Source organism: Drosophila teissieri, chromosome 3L, assembly GCF_016746235.2.
Source record: "Drosophila teissieri strain GT53w chromosome 3L, Prin_Dtei_1.1, whole genome shotgun sequence".
NCBI lineage: Eukaryota > Metazoa > Arthropoda > Insecta > Diptera > Drosophilidae > Drosophila > Drosophila teissieri.
This window is the reverse complement of record NC_053031.1, coordinates 1525064-1546276: the sequence shown is the minus strand read 5'-3', so window position 1 is coordinate 1546276 and position 21213 is coordinate 1525064. Positions and strand designations below refer to the sequence as shown.

General features: G+C 47.6%; 5 protein-coding genes across 10 annotated transcripts; 2 read left to right on the top strand and 3 right to left on the bottom strand.

The window, feature by feature from the left end:
- Positions 1 to 191: 191 nt before the first annotated feature.
- LOC122616812 (choline-phosphate cytidylyltransferase A-like) lies at positions 192 to 1871 on the bottom strand. The gene is made up of 3 exons (XM_043792380.1): positions 1463 to 1871; positions 1064 to 1387; positions 192 to 1001 (listed from the first exon to the last, which is right to left on the bottom strand). The coding sequence occupies exons 1-3, from the start codon at positions 1574 to 1576 to the stop codon at positions 294 to 296; spliced, it is 1146 nt and encodes a 381-aa protein (XP_043648315.1). The 5' UTR covers positions 1577 to 1871; the 3' UTR covers positions 192 to 293.
- Positions 1872 to 2229: 358 nt separating this feature from the next.
- LOC122616808 (choline-phosphate cytidylyltransferase A) lies at positions 2230 to 9433 on the bottom strand. 2 transcript variants are annotated; one of them, XM_043792374.1, is made up of 4 exons: positions 9223 to 9433; positions 4152 to 4726; positions 3630 to 3953; positions 2230 to 3568 (listed from the first exon to the last, which is right to left on the bottom strand). In XM_043792374.1, exons 2-4 carry the CDS (start codon positions 4644 to 4646, stop codon positions 2825 to 2827), a joined length of 1563 nt encoding a protein of 520 aa, XP_043648309.1. In that variant the 5' UTR covers positions 4647 to 4726; positions 9223 to 9433; the 3' UTR covers positions 2230 to 2824. The 2 variants fall into 2 exon arrangements, with proteins under 2 accessions (XP_043648309.1, XP_043648310.1); XM_043792375.1 differs by lacking the exons at positions 4152 to 4726; positions 9223 to 9433 and adding an exon at positions 4018 to 4064.
- Positions 9434 to 9726: 293 nt separating this feature from the next.
- On the top strand, positions 9727 to 10696 carry LOC122616596 (ectin). 3 transcript variants are annotated; one of them, XM_043792112.1, is made up of 4 exons: positions 9727 to 9857; positions 9909 to 10040; positions 10124 to 10359; positions 10419 to 10696. In XM_043792112.1, exons 1-4 carry the CDS (start codon positions 9819 to 9821, stop codon positions 10663 to 10665), a joined length of 654 nt encoding a protein of 217 aa, XP_043648047.1. In that variant the 5' UTR covers positions 9727 to 9818; the 3' UTR covers positions 10666 to 10696. The 3 variants fall into 3 exon arrangements, with proteins under 3 accessions (XP_043648047.1, XP_043648048.1, XP_043648049.1); XM_043792113.1 differs by lacking the exon at positions 10419 to 10696 and having other exon boundaries at positions 10131 to 10286; XM_043792114.1 differs by lacking the exon at positions 10419 to 10696 and having other exon boundaries at positions 10110 to 10229.
- A 34-nt stretch (positions 10697 to 10730) lies between these two features.
- LOC122616595 (DENN domain-containing protein 5B) lies at positions 10731 to 18554 on the bottom strand. Of its 3 annotated transcripts, none has more exons than XM_043792108.1 (15): positions 18439 to 18554; positions 17693 to 18146; positions 17528 to 17637; positions 16514 to 16926; positions 16153 to 16442; positions 15016 to 16090; positions 14618 to 14824; positions 13749 to 13926; positions 13348 to 13687; positions 13152 to 13281; positions 12838 to 13088; positions 12616 to 12761; positions 12371 to 12489; positions 11922 to 12304; positions 10731 to 11863 (listed from the first exon to the last, which is right to left on the bottom strand). In XM_043792108.1, the coding sequence occupies exons 2-15, from the start codon at positions 17970 to 17972 to the stop codon at positions 11442 to 11444; spliced, it is 4344 nt and encodes a 1447-aa protein (XP_043648043.1). In that variant the 5' UTR covers positions 17973 to 18146; positions 18439 to 18554; the 3' UTR covers positions 10731 to 11441. The 3 variants fall into 3 exon arrangements, with proteins under 3 accessions (XP_043648043.1, XP_043648044.1, XP_043648045.1); XM_043792109.1 differs by lacking the exon at positions 18439 to 18554 and adding an exon at positions 18201 to 18365; XM_043792110.1 differs by lacking the exons at positions 10731 to 11863; positions 11922 to 12304; positions 12371 to 12489; ... (3 more) ...; positions 13348 to 13687; positions 13749 to 13926 and adding an exon at positions 13935 to 14146.
- A 298-nt stretch (positions 18555 to 18852) lies between these two features.
- LOC122616431 (protein phosphatase PTC7 homolog) lies at positions 18853 to 20665 on the top strand. Its single transcript, XM_043791879.1, has one exon. It carries the CDS (start codon positions 19126 to 19128, stop codon positions 20089 to 20091), a length of 966 nt encoding a protein of 321 aa, XP_043647814.1. The 5' UTR covers positions 18853 to 19125; the 3' UTR covers positions 20092 to 20665.
- Positions 20666 to 21213: the final 548 nt, after the last annotated feature.

The window sequence follows — 21213 nt, the reverse complement described above, 5'->3', positions numbered from 1 at the left end:
ATTTGGCGAATCATTCAGCTAATCTATAATTTAACCCAACTTATATTCACAATACACATAAGATAACCAATAAAGGCAGCGAGTAAAATATCAAATTGAACGCTTTGTTAATTTTTTGGTAAAAGGAATGTTAATAGTTAAACAGCAATTGATCTGAATGTATTTGAAGCGCACATATTTTCTGGTAGATCTTTTGGATAGGTAAAAATGCTGTTCCATTGAAACAAAAAACAAATAAATTTACAATTTAAGCGATAGAAAGAGGGACACCTAGTGGATAGCCAAATTCGTCTTTAGTCGCTGGGTCGCTCGTTGACGACATCCTCATGCTCTGGTTCCTTGGTGTCTTTGGGGCTTGTTGAGGGATTCACCTGACCAGAGCGTTTTTGCTTTCGATTAAAGGAACCCTCACTACCCGCCCCGTACTCTGGTGGCAGCTCCATGTACTCATCCTCGGAGTCTGCGCCGTCTGTTGCATCGGGATCGTCGCCGTTTATGGAGCCATTCGGACTGCCTGGCGGGCTGAGGGCCTGAATGATTCGGCCCTTGGACTCGTTCCAAAAGGTGTTGAGCCGCTCCTTGCCGAACAGCAGCAGGAAGGCATCAATAAACTCGCGCGACTTCTCCTCCCACTTGGTTATGATGTCAACCTTTACTTTGGTCAGCTCCCGCTTGCCGCGCGACTTCAGCTCGTCCATCTTGTTCTGCAGACGGAATTTCTTCTCGGAGAGAAAGGACACGTTCAGCTCTTTGGCTGAGTAGCCTCTGGCCAGATTTCTACGCACATATACATCGTAGTCCTTCACGATGCGTGCCACAATGTCCGAGGTGGACACACCCTCCGTTCTCTCCGTGACCACAAACATTCCCTTTGCTTTGAGTGGAGCATATATGTCGTTCACTCCGCCAGCTCCATAGGGTATGTCATCGTGGGCCACAAAATCGATCTTGTGCTCGTCGAGGAACTCGTCATTTAGCGACCAAGGAGCATTCGGAACGATCTTGTTTTAACGAATTACTAAGAATGTAGAGAAACATTTTAATGGTCCCATTGAACACCTACCTCATCCACATAGCGGCAGTGGCGCACCGCCTCGTAGCGCTCGAATCCATTCATGACCGTGCGTCCCTTCATCCGGAGGGTCAGTTCATCATTGCACACGCCCACGATGAGATACACGTTGGGGAACACGTTCTTGGCCTGCATCAATTGGCGGGCGTGGCCCTGGTGGAACAGATCGTAGATGCCATCGGCGTAAACCCTCACCCTGCGCGTCGTCTTCCCAGCTCTGGCCATCTGATAGGTGATCCTCTGCGTGTAGTCACACCTCTCGAGCTCCAGCATGGCCTTGTCATCATACGAGAAAGGAGCAGGCTGGCAAATGCTCTGCAAGCGTTTGGGGCAGAGGGATTAGTATATTTCTCTGGACCCCGCATTGAGGAGCTATTTAAGGAGGCTTACAAAATCTTCAAAGTCCATAAAGAGCGGTAGCATCTTAAACTCGAGCGGAGATGTGGGCGTGGCAGGAGCCGTCGACACTGGGGATGCGTCGTCCTGTTCCGGCATTTTGTCCATTGCTTATAAAAATATATACACAACTAAGTACAGCACAAGTGATCCGCTCTAGGGGCTTTCATACGGACAACTGATTATATAAATTGAGACGAAACCGGCATAACCCTCTAGGTCTACTCTGTCGAGGATTGAGTCCGAGACTGTGAGTGAGAGATGTCCCCAACTGCGCACTAGCGGCGATCAGAATAAATTGGCGGCAACTGGTGGCGAATCAATACAATTGAGTCCAGAGGCTGACGAGGCTGGCGAGGCACACGACTTGGAGACGGCTCTAGTCGCCGTCGCAGTCTCAGGCCCAAGCCACTGGCTTGGATTCATCGCTCATCTTCAATTGCCACAAATTGAGGCGCAAAGGCCGCAAATAGGAAGCAGCGGGTCGCCTGACTTGGCACGGGTCCGCCGATTCGATCAGGCGATGGGCGCGCATCTATATATAAACCGCAGCGCCATTAAACAAATCAGTGAACCGCTTCCAGCCGGTGAATGGGCAGCTAATTGCTGGGGAATGGGTGTCCAATCAAGGCAAACGGTTTCATCATCGGGGGCGAGCGCAAGAATATTCCGCAAGTTCCATAGATAGCTGCAGAATCGGATGCGCAATAGCTGGATAAACGCATAAAATAGCAATATGATTCACAGGTCACACGTTTTACTTCTATTTCCTTTCGATTCAATGTTTATTTTTCAAAAAATATTTAACAAAGCATTTGCAATAGTTCCGCTATTGCCAACTGTTACTAATTACTTGTTTTTTGCATTTTCCGAATGTATTTTGTTTGTTTGGATTTCTCTATATTGGTTGGTGTTCTTGTTGCGGTATTGTTAACTTAGTTTAATGTTATGCGAAATAATTTAATATAAATATTTCTAGATATTTTCGGCACCTGAATCTGCCGCTACTGCCGATTGCTTTCGTGCACAGTCCGCCGAGTGCCTAATACAAAAATGAGTCTTTTCTGCGTTGGTTTGCTTGTCCCACACACAGCTGAATTAGCTACTGGATTCCCTCGGTTCTCAGATATGGAGATGGGCAGGTGGAGTTGAGGAAGGAGGAGAACGAGTGCCAACTAAAACATTGGGATTACAGTACCACTTAGGGCTAGAGTAAATATAATATGTTCGTGGAGCCTGCATGGCCATCCTGGGGCATCTATAGTGTGCCGTCGAACTAGTTGCAAACAAGTCAATTTACAATAGCATCAAAGACATTAAGAGAAGAAGAAAAGATCGGGCTGGCCCGCACTAGAATCAATCGCTGCGACGCTCGTATTCCGCATCCTCGTCCCCATTCGCTTCCAACTCCGGTGATCGGCTCTGCAGACTCTGGTAGCTACGGCGGGCCAGCGAGGAGCGCTTCTGCTTTGGTCTCTGTTTGCCGTTCAGGGATCCACTGCTGCCGCTGCCCGCACTCAACTTCTCGGCCATCTCCAAGTACTCGTCAATAGTTTCGCTGTAGTCCTCACCGCCCTCCGTATCATCTCCGTTTACAGATCCCGACGGGCTGCCTGGCGGACTGAGTGCCTGCAGCAGCTTGCCCTTCGACTCGTTCCACAAGTGGTTCAGGTTCTCACGTCCGAACAGCAGCAGGAAGGTGTCGATGAACTCGCGTGACTTCTCCTCCCACTTGGTGATGATGTCTACCTTCACTTTGCTCAGCTCGCGCTTGCCACGCGACTTCAGCTCGTCCATCTTGTTCTGCAGCCGGAATTTCTTCTCGGACAGGAACGATACATTGAGTTCCTTGGCCGAATAGCCTCTGGCCAGATTACGACGCACATACAGATCATAGTCCTTGACGATGCGGGCCACAATGTCCGAGGTGGACACGCCCTCAGTGCGCTCCGTGGCCACAAACATGCCGCGCGCCTTAAGAGGAGCATAGATGTCGTCCATGCCATCGGTTACATACGGAATGTCGTCGTGGGCCACAAAGTCGATCTTGTTGTCGGCGATGAATTCATCGGACAGAGTCCATGGTGCATTCTGGACGATCTGTGGAACAGAGAATGGTGCTATAGAGTGATAGATCTAATCAGAGCCGGGCAGAACCAACCTCATCCACATAGCGGCAGTGACGCACTCCCTCGTAGCGCTCGAAGCCGTTCATCACGGTGCGTCCCTTCATGCGGTGGGTGAGCTCATCGTTGCACACGCCCACAATTAAGTACACGTTGGGAAAGATGTTCTTGGCCTGCATTAGTTGGCGGGCGTGACCCTGGTGGAACAGATCGTAGATGCCATCGGCGTAGACCCTCACCCTGCGGGTCGTCTGTCCGGAGCGGGCCATCTGGTACGTAATCCTCTGTGTGTAGTCACACCTATCGCGCTCCAGCATGGCCTCCTCGTCGTGGGAGTAGGGCGCCGGCTTGCAAATGGTCTGCAGGAAGAGAATTTCGCGATTAGTTGGGTTATTCAGCTAGACGAAGAGGTCCTTAGCCTACACATGCTTTTTCAATCTTATCACACATTACAAACAAAAACTTGAACATGAATTTCAAATGACTTTGGCATCTGTCAAGCGGATTGAGTTACTATTACTATGGGATCTGACTTATATTAAAAGAAAGATTCTTACCGCGAAATCGGAGGCGCCGCTAAAGAATTGCTTAGGGGTGGATGCGGGTACCACCCGGGGATTCGACGACGCCTGCTGCTGCGGAACGTACTTCCGCTTGACGCCGTTGAGGTAATCCGACTGGGGGGGCAGCAGGTCCTCGGCGGCTGCTGCTTCGCCTGCATCATCGGGGTCGCTTTGTGAGATGGTGCGTGTGCTGTCCCGCAGGGTGGTGGCCGAGGTGGTGGGCTCACTGGCCGCCTCGCCGACCACCAGGACGCTCTCCAGCTGGCCGGCCCTGCTCTTGGACTTTCCGGGGCTGTTTGTGCGCTGATCCTGGACTTCCGATGGCTTTGTGGCGCTGCAGGAGGCGGTGGACGAGGGCATGGCAATGGCTGTCTCGTAGGTTCGCTTCCGGGTGGTCAGTGTGGAACCGGGGGAGGCGCTGCTGCTGGGCGTGGCCGGTGGCGATGTGCTGTTAATTGTGCTTTTGGCTAGTATCGATGAGGTGGCCATCGCAGCGAATGTTTGGGGGCGGCAGTTTTAACGGCTTCGCAACGCGGTGACGGAGGAACAGAGATTCAATTGACTTTCAGCTGGAAGAGATTAGAGAAACAAATTGGTTACTATCAATACTCTAAGCTCTTAAGGTCTCTAAATTTCTTCCCATATCTGGTTTGTTACATTTCGTTTATATCACAGTCAGTGTTATGAAATTGGAAAGTTTTTATTTGCAACCACGTTGGTTTAGCTTTGCAATTTGCTTATAGTCGCAAGCATCATTTATCAAATTTCTTCATTCGTTGGATTTCTTTCAGATTGGGGAATCCCCCTTGTCATTTAATCTCGAACTTTTATGTTAACCAAAGGGTTGATACATTTTCTCAAAAAGAAACATTATTTTTACTTCACGGAACCAATACACTAGTTGTATATATTAAATGCACTTGTTTACCAAGCAATTTATAAATAAAATCCAATAAAGCCGTAAACAATTCGACATAAACAAAGTTATTTTTGCAATACAATTTAATGCATTAGTGCATGAGCAAAAATATATTACCCAATCGAGCAACCTAATAAATTCGCACTGGAAAATTACTTTTACATGAAACCATTTTTATATCTTTTATGTAATCAGATAGCCCTTTTTATTAACCCAATTATTTATGATTCGGCTTGCAATAGTTCGGGTTAAATTGCGCTGACGACACATGACACCTGACCCCACTTCCCTGCCACGCCCCTTTTCTTCGAAGTTGAGCCACGGCCAAATCGATTACAGTTTTAATTCCCAAATGGCCGATTCCATTCGCCACGCGCATCGCCACACAGAAATTTAGCAGAAATAAAGCGCAACTGAAACAGCCGCAAACACATCGATGGGTAAACAACAACACGGCTCGTTGGGTGTCGGTAATAATAGACACGTAGTACTCTCGGAGCGGAAGGGAGCGGACGGAACGGAGCGGAGCGGGATGATGAGCAACTGCAGCGATGGGGGGCAGTGCAGCAGGGTGGGCAGCCCACTGGGCGCAGAACTAGTTCCGAGTGGCGCGGCACTTTACGTAAACAAGTGCAGGCGGAACACGTGAGGCGAACACGATGACCCAATCCCCCAGAGCTGGGGGCCCATCCTGGTCCCATCGTGCTCCACCTAAAGAAAACAGCTCGCAGAAAATTCCACTTGAGGTTGGTTAAGTCATATTTCAGGGTACCGGGAACATTCAATGACGAATTTCCTGAAGGTCGTTCTAAATCAGTTTTTGTGCCAAAAAATATCGATGCTGTGTCCGAAATAATTCAACAAGATCGTCATATATGCACAGATATATGAATGTACATATGTGGCATTGCGTATTGTGAGGCATTTAAACACTGATAACTCTATTAAATAATATTATAACGCACATGAAGACGATAGATGCTGAGTTATGCGGCATAGCAGTAATACAAATTCCCCACTTCTTATATGTATCTCATGATAATAGTGTAAAAATGACCACTGTGCGGTCAGCTGTCTCGTGCGTGGCTAACAATAATTTTAGGTAGACGATTCCTCATGTTTATTCATCGTGGCACACATGTCTATTTACATATCTATGTGGCTTGCGTCGGCATATTTCTTGGCATTCGGAATACGTCAGAGATTTCTATACCTTATCCGTAGGAACGCCTGGCAATCCGCTTGGCGAAATTCCGTCTGACGACTCCAAAGGGGTGCGAAGTGCTTGTTTTGGGGAGAGTATTACCGAGGTATTTGAGGTTTGCCTGAGATGTGAGTCACTTGGAACCTGCTTGCAGTTCAAGTTCAAGCAATAAACACCGAGAACAGATAGTCTCTGAATAATTTCGGATCTGATGTAAGCGTTCTTTGGGATTGAACACAATTCATTGTATCTCACTCGTGGACATGCTAATTCTGTTGCCAAGTCGAAACTCGGGTAACTTCGGCAATCTTCAGTCATAAGTCAAAGTCGTACGATCTACAGTCACTGCTCGCTATAAGCAACTTTGCAGTTCTTGAAAAACGAGCAAATTATCACTCATCATGAGTTTAGGTTTCCTGTTAAAACAACTTTTATCGCACATATTACTGAATATGTGCACCTTAATTATGAATAGTGACGAAAGTTATGTTGTTCAGAAGATTGCTTAATCTTAAAAATACTTTGAAAACATAGCAGTGATTCACTATTTCCAGACTAACAACATTCATAGTTATTTTGTTAAATCACTACTGTCAAATCGGTTAAGATTAGAAACATAAGTGATTTAACAATGCGAGATAATAAATCAGTTCTTATCACGATGATTTTTGCAAACAAGTATCGAAAGGAACAGCAGAGAACATCCGAAAAATATCTAATCTCGCTGGCGAGTGCCCACTGTAATGATTTTGGCTTTTAAACTGTGGTGACGAAGAGCCGCCTCCATTGAAGCGAATCTAAACGTAAACAAAGCCTGGGGAGATTTCCATTTGAAGTGGACAAGTGTGGAACCCGTAAAATCGATTCCCAAATTGCCGGGCCGTAAAAGCAGGTGAGAGATAAGATCGCCTACCTGCTGTTCACTTATCTCGGAGAAGAACAATATTTCTGCGGCTGACGGGCGCTTCCGTTGCACTCGAATCGCGAATCGCGAGTATCTGGAAACACGATAAATGCGCTTGGCGGAAACGAGCCGTGTTTCACTGTTAGCAGCGATAAGACAAATTCACCTTTAATTATGGTTAGCACTTAGCAAACACGCTGCAAGCCTGATAATCGCACCGCCCGATCTTTGCCAGCCTGGCAAATGGAGGGCAGGCCAAGTTCGCTATCAGCACGGGTTCGTTTCAATATAATACATTTCTACGGACTACATAAAGTACGTAGTTTCTTCAGACTGAGGTCAGGAAATGTGTGGAAGCACTAGCAAAATCATAATGAAATAGCGTGATTTCATAGTTTCAATAGCATATAGTTCAAGCTTATACTTAAATATATATTATTGGTTTTTCTGAAGAAGCTGGCTATAAAGTTCTGTACTATAGTATTTCCCAATAAATCCAATAAATGCTGGGAGCCACTATCATTATCTCAAAAGCACTCAAACGTAAAAATGTTTGAGAAGTTTAAACTAGAAACAAATTTTGAAATTACCCTTAATTGGTGAAATAATGATTTAGTTACATTTTCCATGTCATTACCAAAACCGGATGTGTACAGATCACTACACACGACAAATTAAATTAGATCATCCGGGGAGCGAGCGATGATTAATCATATTTTTTAATACAATTAGCTTTTGTTTTACACACTTTGGACTATACACTGTGTAGTTTTTGGGGCTAACACTTCCCAGCAGGCCAAAGAACTTTAGCGAATCTCACGGCAAAGTAAGAGATGATTTTGGAGTTTGCCTTTTGGGTGTGTGTTCGCTTTTGGCCAACAGCGAAAGGTTGAAAGTACAGTTCTGGGTGTGAACCCAAACCAACTGAATATTATTCAAATCTCCGTGCTTACGAGTGCTTTCGCCATTGATAAGCCGCGATCGGTGGACAATTATAGACTGATCGTGGGGTGTACTCCATAGTACACACAAGCAATTTGCAGTGATAACCTTGGGGCGTGCGCTTATCATTAATGGACTTAATGGAATACGCCGAAAAAACCCAGTTGACGTCAACTTTGATTTTCGGATGCTACGTGCGAGAATGCTCTGGGAACTATCGGTCACCCAAGATTGGGAGTAGGAACTAAAGCTTACCCACAGACACGTCTTTCTGGGGCACCCTACTTAGCGTTTTAGAGCGCTTTAGGGCTCCAAGGCGGGCGATTAGATTGTCTAGAAGAATTGCACAATGCCGACTATACTATACATATTGTCGTCTCTTTCGCATGCGCCTACGCACCGAAACAATACGAATTTCATTGAGCAGCCGAAACAGCTGACTCTGATAGTGCGTGTGATCTCTCCAAACACGCGCGTGCACTCTCTCTTCTCTGTCCCGCGCTCTGTTGTGTTTGGCTGGAAAAGAGCGGCCACGCAACGCAACGGTAAAAAGGTGCTTGGGAAAGTGGAGCACGTAGCGTGACTAACACTTGCCCCATTGAAATGACGCTGCCGCTGGGGAAATCATCGTACGATCGCAGGGCAAAGTGCGGCCCCAAAATGACGCGTCATCGAGCGAGATGTTGTCGGCGAGCGGGAGGGTGGCGGGGGTTCACCTGCTGCAAGTTCCGACATGAAAAATCATACGACAAGCATGACGTGGCGACGGCCAATTAATGGCGTCGTCTTGCCGGCTGCAAAAAGCGAGGAGGAAAAAATCGATAAGCGGCGGCAGCGCAGCAGCTGTTCGTCGCGGGGAATAAACAGAGCAGAGCAGTGCAGGAGACGGTGATTATGTAAACAAGCCTTGAGGAGCAAGAATCCAAAACGCACATTTGGCCCCTGAAGAACAGAACAGAAAGAGAACAAGCTTTCGCTCACTCCCTCTCTCGAACTGCTCACGTCATCCTCGCGACAGCGTGAATGTGTCTGCATTTCCCAGTGACCCGCATTGAAAAGTCGCACCGAACCAAAATAGTTTCCACTCTCCACTTACTTTCCACTTTCTTCCAACTCGGAACGGTTCTTTCGATTATCGATTGGAGATGCTCCCTTCTTTTTTTCTGCTTGTCGAAGCAAATCTTGGTTTTCGGCTGGAATGACACACACACGAAACGCGGACCACAAGTCACTCCACTCGGCCTGTTAACAATTCGTTTGTTGTTCGTCGGGCACAAACACAATTTCGAATAACGCAAGGGAACAAAAGTTCTTAGAGGTGGTATCCGTATCGATACCACCGATGACGCCTAGGATTCCCGATAACATATCGAATACTTTCTCGGTTTGGGTCAGGGAGTGAATGAATTATAAAAAGTTATCGTACTGTACAAATTAAGAATTTATTTAAATTTAAAAAATTGTTAAAAGACAATAAATAAGAGGAGTGTTCATTATATAATTTTAAAATTATACCAAAATGAACACTGGATTTAGAAGCATAAACCTATTATATGTGGCACAAACGTAACATGTTCATTCATGTACTATTTTCAGAATAGTTTTAAATCGTATTAGTGATTTTTAATAATACTATGTGAAATTTGTCATATTTTGGAAACTCTTGCTCCAAAATACACGCATTAACACGCAATGAGCTTAAAAATTATTTTGTTTTTAATCGCCATCGAGGTAATACGATCTAACATTTTTTCTTCACTCTGAGGACCTTTTTTCCTTCAGTGCAACCAGACATTCGGCATCGGGCTTCGTTCTTTTATCCTGGAAGCTCACAATCGAAGAAGGGCTAAGTATGGAAATCAACCGCTGGTTCTGGACGAAGATCTCTGTAAACAGTGCTCAGATTACGCAGAGGCAAGTCTTATGCATATATATCTAGATTGTTTAAAATTAGTAGATAGTGTAAAAATAGTAAAATAACAGTATCTATCATCTAGCAAATAGTCAATAGTGAAGGTGAATACATAGAGGACTACATGTCAAACTTACACGCAACGGGCCCAGTTAAGTCCAAACACATTCAAATCGTGTGCGTTTTCCGGGATGCCTATCCTAGAGATTGTGTTCGAGATTGGTTTCACTATCGAGGCTTCGCTGACAACAATAGGTATTACAAATTTACGGCCATGATATGGAACGCCTCCACGCGACTTGGCGTTGGGCTAAGGAGAATGTGAGTAGCCTATAAAATGACACCTCTCCCAGTGGCGAGTGCAAGACGATCTTCCGCAGGCAGGAAACGCGATACCTAGTGGTGAGATATGCTCCTCCTGGCAACATCTTGCGCGAGATGGAATCTAACGTTCCGAAGCGGCCAACAGTATTTTGGGATTCACAAGAGGGTGACGGTGATTGGCTTGAGTCGACAGTTCCCACATCATCAGTTCGCAATGGTGTTTCAAATATTGTTGGTAACTGGCTGTGCTGTGTTACGACCTTATTAAATGTATATCTGTGCGGTGCATCCAAAATTTTCTAGACTTTCATGCGATATTTGATGTAATCATAAATGTCATTTGCGTATTTATTGACTTTCAGGGTCTTAAGGTAGTGTCTGCAAACGTGTTTGGCTAAAGTGTAAAAATAAAGCTTGATTATAACATAAACAGCTTTGGGTTAATCTCATTTCACTCACTCCTCAAGTACCAAAATATACTAATATACAAATTATACGCCATAAGTTGGTCGTAATAAAAAACAAAGATTCTTTGGTAAATCAACTAAATTAAAAGCTATCGTTGAAAATGGAACTCAGGAGAATTGACTGGATTCGGTTTTGGATTGGGACCTTATATACTAAGCTACACACACGCATACGTTTCAAATATATGTAGATTTTTGAACAACATTTTAGAATTTGTTATAGTAAACTTCTTAATTGCACAGTAAATGTCTTTAAAATTCGATTGCGTCGATGACAAGGAATTTTGTTCAACTTTGGCTTCAGTGTTCCCGGGACTGGCATCCATCCATCCATCCCCCTAAAACGTTCAGCGTTTGACTTGGTTTCTTGGCAAGCTGTCGGGTCGAATGGCAAGTGGTTAGTGGCTAGGCTTGGGATTATAATTAGGATTAGAAGTAGGTGTAATAAGGGGAACGAGTTCCGCCGCTTCGTATTAAAAGCTAACAACGAATTCGAGAGTTCCGAGATTCCTCAAGAGCATATGTATGTGAGTATTCTCTAGGTCACTGGTTGCAAATGTCCGTGGGTGAGGTGTGGCATGAGTATTGCAGTGCGAGCGACGCATCCGGTCCTCAGCATTGGGACGCGATGCGAATGCCCTGTGTGATTGAATTTTCCAGCACGATGTGGCAGTCATCCAGTGGCTCCAGGATTTGGATGAGAAAGGTGAGTAGGTTGCGACGCCGAAGGAAGCTCTCCTCCTCGTACATCTCGTGCGTTACTTTGGTCAGAGCCATAGGCTTTATCAGCCGCGTCAGCAGGTGCTCCCGCAAGCTCAGGCAGATCAGCAGCTGGAACTTTCCGTCCTTGCCGAGTGCTGTTCCGTTGATCTCGTCCATAAGCTGTACGTACAGACGCCAAATGCTGGAGATTTCTCGGCGTTGCAGGCTGTTTCCTCCTCCTCCGCTTCCATTGCTAAACGAGGAGTCCAAGCTGGAGGATGAGTCCTCCAGTTCCATCTGCAGATTTTGTTCAAACAGCTCCTTGATTTTGGCTGGTAAGGTATAAAGTAATGATTGAGCAGGAAAATATAGGGACGTTTAGAGTCTTACTGAAATAGTCCCAGATGTACAGATTACGTCCAAAGAAACGCGCCGACCGGAAGCCGCAAAGGAAGACCTGCTCCAGACACTTGACCAGTCCATCATCCCCGCACAGCAGGTTGGTCAGTGTGCCCACATCCCGATCCCGACTGGGTTTGTAATGCCATTTGACCAGCACGTTAACGCAGTTTCCCAGCTGATGTTGAATCTCTGAGGGTGCCAGTGTCTCCTGGCGCTGTACACTGGGGCTCCGCGTCCGAGGAGGGGTGCGAGTATCAGATCCAGGAACGAGCTCGGCATTCTTTGCGTTCGTCGAAACGCGTTGGCCCACCAGCAGGCGCTCCGTGGAATCGTCATCCACGCCACGGCCCAGCCAGCGTCCACAGGGGAATCTTTTCGGGGAAAATGAATATTGTGTTACTCAGGGCTTATGTTTGACCGACTTGCTGTTAGCTCACTTGTAGGTGTGGCCGGTGACCTCATTTCGCATCACCACCTGCTCAACCAGCCACTTGTGGCTGGGTCCCGAGTTGTCGTGTCCAATGCGCATGGTTGTCAGTAGGCCAAGGTTCTTGTACTGCAAATGAAAGGGAATTGAATAAGTGGCTAGGACGTGTTCTTGGGTGGGGTGCAGAGCGCAGCAGAAAGTTAAAAAACTCTGCACGTCCATCTGAAATTTATGATGCACAACACACAGACTTACATGGAATATGAACTCCAATGAGCCTTTCGGCACGGGCACCCGTTGTGTCTCGTTCATTGTGCCTGAGACCATGATCCAGACGTTGCTGGAGGTGTGGTAGGAGCCGTACTTGCGGGAGGGGAAGATCACGACGCGGTAGGGCAGCTCTGTGGGTGGGAAAGGGTTGCGAAACCAGGAGGACTGTGAGCACAGGCAATATATTGGACTGCTAGCGTGACCTACTCGTAGTGGGGTAGATGTTGGTGAAGCTGAAGTAGTCCACCGTGTTCAAAGTGAGCAGATGGTAGAGAAACTGTTCCTTCTCCTCCTCGCAGCGCAAGAACGCCGATCGTTTGTACAGAGATCGCAGCAGAGCTTCATCGGAGAGCAGGGTACGGAAATGCCTGGACAGCAGCTTCTTCTCCAGCGACAGACGTACCCATGCGCGGGTATAGCCAATATGCGTCTTAATATCCGCCATGGCCAGCACATTTCTACAGGGGCAAGCATTTGAAGTTCGTGACATAGGGAAGCAGATTTCATGATTCGCTACTTACTTCACATCGAACTCCAGGGACTCGGGAAGTGGGCACAGCTGCTCCAGGCCCACGAATTTGTTCCGATCTCGCGAGCGACTGCGATTCGGACTGGGCGGACTGTCGAAGTCCGTTTGGAATGTGGAGAGATCTGTCAATGCAGATTAGACATTGAAATGCTATACAAGAAATGGGATGCTACTAGAACTCCACTTACAGTCCATGCGCTTGCGCATTGCGTTCCATGCCAGAGCCGGCGATGCTGTGGCTATGGTTATCTTGCTGCCCGGACTGCTGGATACCGGTGGAGTCTGCTCCGCCCCTGAACTGTCGCCAGCACCTCTGGCTTCTTGCATCTCGAGATAGGCCTGCAGATGGGCCCACAGGGCTGATTTTCCCTGCTTGTTTTGCAGGCCGTGCGACCAGATCTTCTCCAGCAAATCGCACATGCTGGCTATCAGGGTGTTCTCCTCAATGCCGTCGCCTTTGAGGCCCAGCGCCACTGCCTCATTACCCATTTTCTCTAGCAGCATCCGCTTGGTCTTGGACTTAATATCCTGCAATAAGCCAAACATTATGATATTTCTAATGATCTATTTGTAATTTTCCAGAACACACCTTCAGCAGTCGCTCCACAAACGTCCAGTTGGCCTGGGCTATTAGAGCCGGACTCACGTCCGCCGTGGTCAGGTTCGCCGAGAGTCGGTTGATGGCATTCGAGCCAGGCTTCTGGTCCAGCGAGATCTCCCGGGCCCGCCACTTGTTGCCGTTCTTCACCCGTCGCAGGCTGTTGCCTCTGTTGGGGATTCGGATGCGGAAACGGAGGCGGATTCGGATACGGTATTTGGTTGAGGTTGGTTGTTTGATGGATGTTAGCGCGAATGAGTTTGAAGATCGGTTTGAGTTTAGTTTGAATTTCGAACGAGAATAAAGAGACAGCGCATTAGTGGGAATTTCGAAGGGGACTGGAGGATGGGGTGGATGGGTGACCGGGTGGAGGAGGAGCAGGCGGTGAGCTGTGGGCGGTGCATGCGGTGCAATTTACGGCGGGAGAACGAAACAAAACAAACGAAAAGAAGAGTCTCGGTTAACGATTGGAGAATGCAGAATTTATTGTTAAGTGGTATGCACTAAGAGAAACAATACGAATACGAATAGAAATAAAAGTATGATACCAACGAAATAGAGTATCCAGTGTAAAACGCGCTTTCTGATTCGATTTGATTCAATTTGAGCTAACAAAGGTACATGAAATACATCTACGTACAACTAGGAGTCTATGGTATCTATAACTAACATTTAGATAATATCAAACGTTTGGCAGCCTTTCTGGGGCCAAGGTACACTTATCCCCGATGGGGATTCTGGTTATAGGATGAGTGCGGGGGTTAGGGATGGGGACTGGTGGCTGGTCTTAAAGCAGGACGTGCTCTACGACTAACTATACAACAGGGGAACTATGGAAACTAGGCGACTAGGGCAACTACCTCGAGGCGCACTCCTGGTTGAGCACGCCCTTCTCGAGCAGCGGAAAACTGCGGAAGTAGGCCGCTCGGTTGGATAGAATTTCGCTGGGAGGCGTCACTTCGATGTCGATGCAGTTGAGCCGCTTCTCAAAGCCCTGCTGCGAGTCCTGGCTGAGCACGCACGGCTCGTAGCTGGTGGCGGCGATCATGTTTTCCCCGTGTCGTCGCCTGAAATGTTCGAATATATCAAGAAAAAGCGTTAGTATACTGCATAATGTGATTGTAATAAGTTGCTGGTCATCAACTATAAGTGATAGCCATTCGGGTTAGCATATGATACTCTGCAAAATGTTATCGTTTGGAATGTTTTTAAAGTAAATTCGTATTTTTTGTTACAACTTTGCACTCTACCGACTCACCTCAGCAATTTCACGCGATGGTCGAAGAGCTGGAGCTGTTCATCGGGCTGCGATTCCCACATAGCCAGGATCTTATTGTCTATCAGGGTGGCAAACATCTGAGATTCAAGGAAGCGCGAAAGAAACGCGCGGTGGTGCTCCGGCTGGTCGGACAGAAACGAGGATTTGTCGAAGTTCTGCAGAGTCTCACGGTTTGAGATCCACTCGTCCCGAGCCTGATTTGGGTAAATAACAAAGTACTCGTAGGCATGGAACATGTGCACGAATCGGTTGAGAAAGATCTCCCGCACCGAGTTGTTGATGCGCAGATCCTGATAGTACTGATCCACAGGACTTAGCTTTTGGTTTTCTGCGCGACGAGTACTGATTGGCATGGTGGCGTCCACTGCGTCTACGTCGTGGTAGATGCCAACCGGCGAGGAAGAGAGCGAGACGGTGGGACTACCCACCGGAGAGCCAGCTCCCCTAATACCTCCCTTCCTACGCAGAAAGTCCGCGATCCGTGGCACATGATCGATTCGCGATGGATGCGCTATGAGCGGTTGGTAATCAACGACGCCACCGCCTGGCGATCCTGACAGAGTATAGACGGTCTCCTGCATCTGCTGAAAGCGCTCCTTACTACGCCGTGCTGCCTGTAATCCGGTGGGCAGGGTGCAGCTGGAGATCATGGCATCGACACCCCCTGCTCCGCTACTTCCAGAACCAGATCCTCCAGCTCCTCTACCCACATAGCCGTTTCGGAAACTAGGCTCCTGGTCGCGGTCTCGCTCGATCTCGAACTTGTCCAGCACCGAACCAATCTCGGCCATAAAATCCACCTTGTGAGGAAAGACGGGTAGTTCCTCGGGCAGCTGTATGTGCTTCTTGTCAATGTCCACGAAGCAGAGGGTTGCCTCACTGCCAATCTTGTGAGCCGCTTCGCACTCAGCATGTAATCCCATCACAAAGGGCACTGGGGCATCCAGAAAGTGGTGCAGGGCCGCCGGCAAAATGGGAGCGTACACGTGCGGCCATACGAACGGGAACAGCAACGAGGTAATGCACTCACCCACGATCATAAGTCTTTGATAGTCTGCAAGGCAAATGAAAAGGTTAAAGCATGCGTTTCGTAATTGTTATAATGCTAATTCTGACCTGTGGACCGAAGCAGAACCTGATTCTCTAAAAGCACGCACGTCAGCAGCTGTATGACACACTCCACACCCAGGTACTTGAAAAGCAGCCTGAGCGGAAAGTCGAGAAGGGGCAACTCGGTAGCCAGAAGCGGACGCTGAAGAATCGTAGCAATGGGTGGCAGATGCGGCTCTGTGGGAGGCAGGTAAACCCGGATGGACTTGCCCGGTTGCGGCAGCATAACCTCGTAGAGTATATTGTACACGTAGGACTCCAAGCTTATGCCAGCACCAGGCTGCCGAGGAAGACATCTGCGGATAAGAGGAAACGAAATTGAGTAAAGGGATTTTTATTATATTGAATGCTATTATATTTCACTCACCTGTACAGATTCTTAAGAAACATCTGAGCGGCAAAGGCGTACGGAGCCTGGCATATCAGCGTGATGCTCTTGGCCACGTACAACTTGTCCTTGTTGATGTCGTAGTAACTTTGTGCAGACTGCGGCGCCTGTCCGGCCACCTTAAAGTGCCTAGGCAGTGATCGACTGACCGGGCCATCCTGTTTCACCCGACTAAGAGAATGCGTCTGCTGGCCATTGGAGAGTTCCGTGATGAACATGCTCTGCAGCGTGTGAATGGCACCGCAAATGTTTCGGTTACGGATTTCCTCGTAGAACACCAGGCTGAACCCATAGCACCGCTTTCCATCTTCTCGTGTCGTGGCAAACGAGTGGAAGCGGGGTTCGATGCTATGTTTCTGGGTGCGGAAGCGCAGGCCCTGCGGTAGTGAGAGCTGTAGAAGACAAATGGAGCGGGGTGAGTTCTCGATCTCAAGTGGTGGACATAAATAAAATCCATTCATTCGAACACATGGCCAGATGCCCGAGATAAGGTTTATCGGGAGAGGGGTGACGCTGTCGTATTCGTGGCATCAATTATAAGTACTTCGCTCACAACAACTCGCAACGAGTGTATCAATGAACTGGCTAGCCAAGCATGAATTTCCACCGAAAGGGCAGCCAATTGAGCTCAATTAGACATGAATATGGATTAGGGTGGCTCGGTCACTTTGCAATTTATAAGTCGTTCTATGCTTCAGTTGTTTCATTAATATGTAATAAGTTATGATTCCTCTCAAAAACTATGAAAACTTGTGTAAAAACGAACAATAATGAAAAATTCATATTTAGGAGTCTTTTTCAATACAATGACCTGATTCCATTGACAGATGGTAATCCATCATTCTCTGACCTAATTATTCATCAAACTGCTGGGTCTTTGAAAAAAGCATGGAGAGTCCCATTTAAATATTTTAGCCTATCGTACATTATCTAATCGACTTTAACCGACCCACCCCAAGATAGCTGGGTACTGCAAACTGTCTTTGGGTTTACCATGCAAATGCCGTGGGCATCGAAGGGGTTCCAGGGCACGTTCTCGGGATAGTGAGCCAAGGGCTTGCTCTTGTAGGCGCGATCCAGCGGCGAGCAATGTAGGTTGTCCCCTAGGAGACGTAAATGTGAAGTTAATCCCAATCTCGACGAGCATTCGTCACTTACCCGCAAAACGATCCGGCTCGAGACCCGTGTCCAGGTCCAGTCCACATATCACAAAGTAGTCGGCGAAGCGCGAGAACTGCGGATCAGCATCCCGCTTCAGTTGGTTCAGCTCGGACTGGGATTGGGACTGCTCTCCGGGCGAGGTGGGAGATTGCACCAGGGTGGAGGATGGAGCCACCTGGATGTTGGGGCCACTTCCGCTGCCATTACCAGTCCCACTCCCACTGCTGAGCATCAGCTTGGACAGGCGACTGGCAACCACATTCTCCCGTGTGGTCATAGCGTCCTCCTCCTCCGTTTCTCTCTCTCTTTGTCTTTAATCCGCCAAATGGGACATCAAACAAAAAGCACTGTCTCCATGTGTGTGCGTGTGCTGCTTGTGTGTGTATACATGTACCGTTATGCGCTCGCGATTTCGTGCACTTTCCAATTTACACAACCAATCAATTTCCGTCTGCAAAAATACGTACGACTTTAGGCACAACAACAAACCAGGTGCTATTTTTACTTGTTTGTTTTATTTTTACACTTTCGACGAAAGTGTGCGTGTGCGAAGGAGAGTGTATGCAAAATTTTCTATGCCAATGTCGTTGCCCACGTCCACCACCAACAACAAAACACTTTCCTCATTCACCCTCTTTTTCTTCTTCACGATTAAACTTAACGCGCTGGCGGACCGTGGGAGCTACTTCAATTACTAGCCCAAAAACTGGGTTAACACTGGCTGCGTCTTGGCTTGAACCTACCAACAACAAAGACCAGCTGGGCAAACAAATATCGCGGAGTAGACCAGACCTGAGTTTTTTGGCAAAAACAAACTACTTTGGTCGCCAGTGTGACCAGGCGGTGCAAGTAGGAGAAAGTCGAAGAAAACTGCCTGTTATAATTATTCTCCCAAAAACATAAGGGTCTTCTTTTAAAATACCAACAAAAAAAAACTAATGAACCTAAAAATATCAAAGTTGTAAATTTGAACAAAACAATATATTTAATAACATGTTTCACCAATCCTTTTTGATGTCGTAAGATTAAAAATTCGGAGAATAAATTAATTGTACTGGTTTCGAAAATACCGCTACGGGGTGAATATGACTTTGGAACCAGTTCATGAGCGGGGAGTTGGGGTGGGGAACCAGCAAGCAGTCAGCGACGAACCAGTTATGAACTAGATCGCGACCTGACGAGAAAAAGTGTATCACTTCATCACATAACATTTCGCATTTAATTGGAACGTAAATTGTGTGCCCCGTCGAGACAGGAGTTTTGTCCCGGAAAAATCGAGTGCGGAGGAGTGGCGTGTAGGAGTGAACGCCAAGAAGGAGCACTCCCACGTCGAATCAAACGCATAGAACGAATCCGAAACCGAATCCTACACCCCCCCTACATGCGATTGATTTGATTGATTGAGAGCACGAGACCACGAGTTCTGGGCGATGCACTCGTCACTCAGCTGGACCTCGCGTGTGATCTCTCGCGCCCTGCGCAGCAGTTTCTCCACGCTCCTGGAAACGGCCACGGGCGGCGGAGGAGGGGCGGCAGCAAAGGGGGCCACCAAGTCGGGAGCGGGAGCAGGATCCTCGGGCTCCCCGCGACCCCGTTTCGTATCTGTGGTGTGCGGCTTCGCCAAGGACAACCTGCGACACAAGTACAAGCCGGGAAAGTACGGCGAGGATTCATGGTTCAAGGCCTCCACCGCCAGTGCGGATGTTATGGGCGTGGCCGACGGCGTGGGCGGCTGGCGAAGTTATGGTATCGATCCCGGGGAGTTTTCATCGTTCCTGATGCGCACCTGCGAGCGGTTGGTGCAGTGCAGCCACTTCAATCCCCAACGGCCGGTTAACTTGCTGGCCTACAGCTACTGCGAGCTGATGGAGCAAAAGAAGCCCATTCTGGGCAGCAGTACCGCCTGCGTCCTGATCCTCAACCGTGAGACGAGCACCGTGCACACGGCCAATATCGGCGACAGCGGTTTCATTGTGGTGCGAGAGGGCCAGGTGGTGCACAAGTCAGAGGAGCAGCAGCACTATTTCAACACACCCTTCCAACTGTCATTGCCGCCACCGGGACATGGCCCAAATGTCCTCAGCGACAGCCCTGAGTCGGCGGACACCATGAGCTTTCCGGTGCGGGACGGCGACGTGATTCTCATTGCCACCGACGGAGTGTTCGACAACGTGCCCGAGGATCTGATGCTGCAGGTGCTTAGCGAGGTGGAGGGCGAACGCGATCCCGTCAAGCTGCAGATGACGGCCAACAGCCTGGCGCTGATGGCGCGTACCCTCTCCCTCAACAGCGAGTTCCTCTCGCCCTTCGCTCTCAGCGCTAGGAGGAATAATATCCAGGCGCGTGGCGGCAAGCCGGACGACATCACCGTTGTCCTGGCCACCGTGGCGATGTGAGAGTGGTGCTCCGAATCATCCTCCCTAGTGATTAACGTTTACTTGTAGTCCGTACGTGTTTAGTTAGCTTTAGGAGCCTGTTTCGTGGTTCTGTCTACCGTTTAAGCTGCATGTTGAGATTGAGATTGTGATTGACGAGGACGACGACGACCCTTTGACCCCTTGAATTGTTAGTTACATATATACGAGCCAACTCATTTTCGAACCGACGAACTTCGACGCATCCTGGTGAGCGACCCACGCCTTGATTGTATACATAACCCTCGCTATAAGTAGAGAAATGCGAATTATCTGCTAGATCTGGCGATCTCTGTCGTCAGTGGCGCTCTAATCACCACAAACAATAAACAAACAACCGATTGCGAAACAATCCCCGAGACCGAGGATCATAAATACGAGTCCGGGGTCCGGATGATGGAAGGTGGACCCGGAATGGAGCGAGTCGAGTGCAGCTATCTGACTGAGGACGGAGGATTACCCATTTACCCGGGCGAACGAACTGTCTTTAAACAATTTTTGTCGAAATGTACTCACTGATATTTGCGACCCAATAAAATTATTCAATGAAAAACAACGAATGCAACTTGTAGTCACTTCGTGATAAATTCATTAAGCAAATAAATATGTGTAAACAATAAAGCTGTACGGAAAACTTAAATAGAACGTTCTAATTGCTTAGATTAGCTCCATGGCCAGAAATATGTAAATTAATAGATACAGCAGGGGGCAAACTTATTATGAGCGGGGGTGTCTATTATTAAGGCGATGTAACAATCTATTGCTCACAGGAGTCTAGGTGAAATTGCATTTTTAATTATAAACGCTATTCGGTTTTCTTATCTGAAAGAAATCGATTGCGCTTCTGTGACGCAGGCTTACTATGTACATATATATTATTAACATATATATATACATGAATTGGCAAGACTTGCGCCAGGTTATAAAACATGTAAAATTATGGTTACAGTGGCGGCTAATTTTAAAGGCTAAACAAACAGCCAATATAATGTCAGTCAATAGCAACGAACCAAATCACCGCTGAAATGGTAAGAGTCTGGTGACGAAAGCATCGGCAACACAAGGTTCTGAGATTCAAATATTGTGACGAATAATACTAATCTA

Bases quoted from the DNA above. Each gene is read 5' to 3' on its own strand.
- LOC122616812 (XM_043792380.1), bottom strand. From the start codon at position 1,576: ATGGACAAAATGCCGGAACAGGACGACGCATCCCCAGTGTCGACGGCT. The intron at 1,388-1,462 runs GTAAGCCTCCTT...AAACGCTTGCAG, and splicing joins TTATGGACTTTGAAGATTTT to AGCATTTGCCAGCCTGCTCC. The intron at 1,002-1,063 runs GTAGGTGTTCAA...CGTTAAAACAAG, and splicing joins ACTGCCGCTATGTGGATGAG to ATCGTTCCGAATGCTCCTTG.
- LOC122616808 (XM_043792374.1), bottom strand. From the start codon at position 4,646: ATGGCCACCTCATCGATACTAGCCAAAAGCACAATTAACAGCACATCG. The intron at 3,954-4,151 runs GTAAGAATCTTT...CTCTTCCTGCAG, and splicing joins GCGGCGCCTCCGATTTCGCG to ACCATTTGCAAGCCGGCGCC. The intron at 3,569-3,629 runs GTTGGTTCTGCC...TCTGTTCCACAG, and splicing joins ACTGCCGCTATGTGGATGAG to ATCGTCCAGAATGCACCATG.
- LOC122616596 (XM_043792112.1), top strand. From the start codon at position 9,819: ATGAGCTTAAAAATTATTTTGTTTTTAATCGCCATCGAG. The intron at 9,858-9,908 runs GTAATACGATCT...TTTTTCCTTCAG, and splicing joins TGTTTTTAATCGCCATCGAG to TGCAACCAGACATTCGGCAT. The intron at 10,360-10,418 runs GTGAGTAGCCTA...GATCTTCCGCAG, and splicing joins GGCGTTGGGCTAAGGAGAAT to GCAGGAAACGCGATACCTAG.
- LOC122616595 (XM_043792108.1), bottom strand. From the start codon at position 17,972: ATGACCACACGGGAGAATGTGGTTGCCAGTCGCCTGTCCAAGCTGATG. The intron at 16,927-17,527 runs GTAAACCCAAAG...TGTCTTCTACAG, and splicing joins ATGCCCACGGCATTTGCATG to CTCTCACTACCGCAGGGCCT. The intron at 16,443-16,513 runs GTGAGTGAAATA...TCTTATCCGCAG, and splicing joins TTTCTTAAGAATCTGTACAG to ATGTCTTCCTCGGCAGCCTG.
- LOC122616431 (XM_043791879.1), top strand. From the start codon at position 19,126: ATGCACTCGTCACTCAGCTGGACCTCGCGTGTGATCTCTCGCGCCCTG.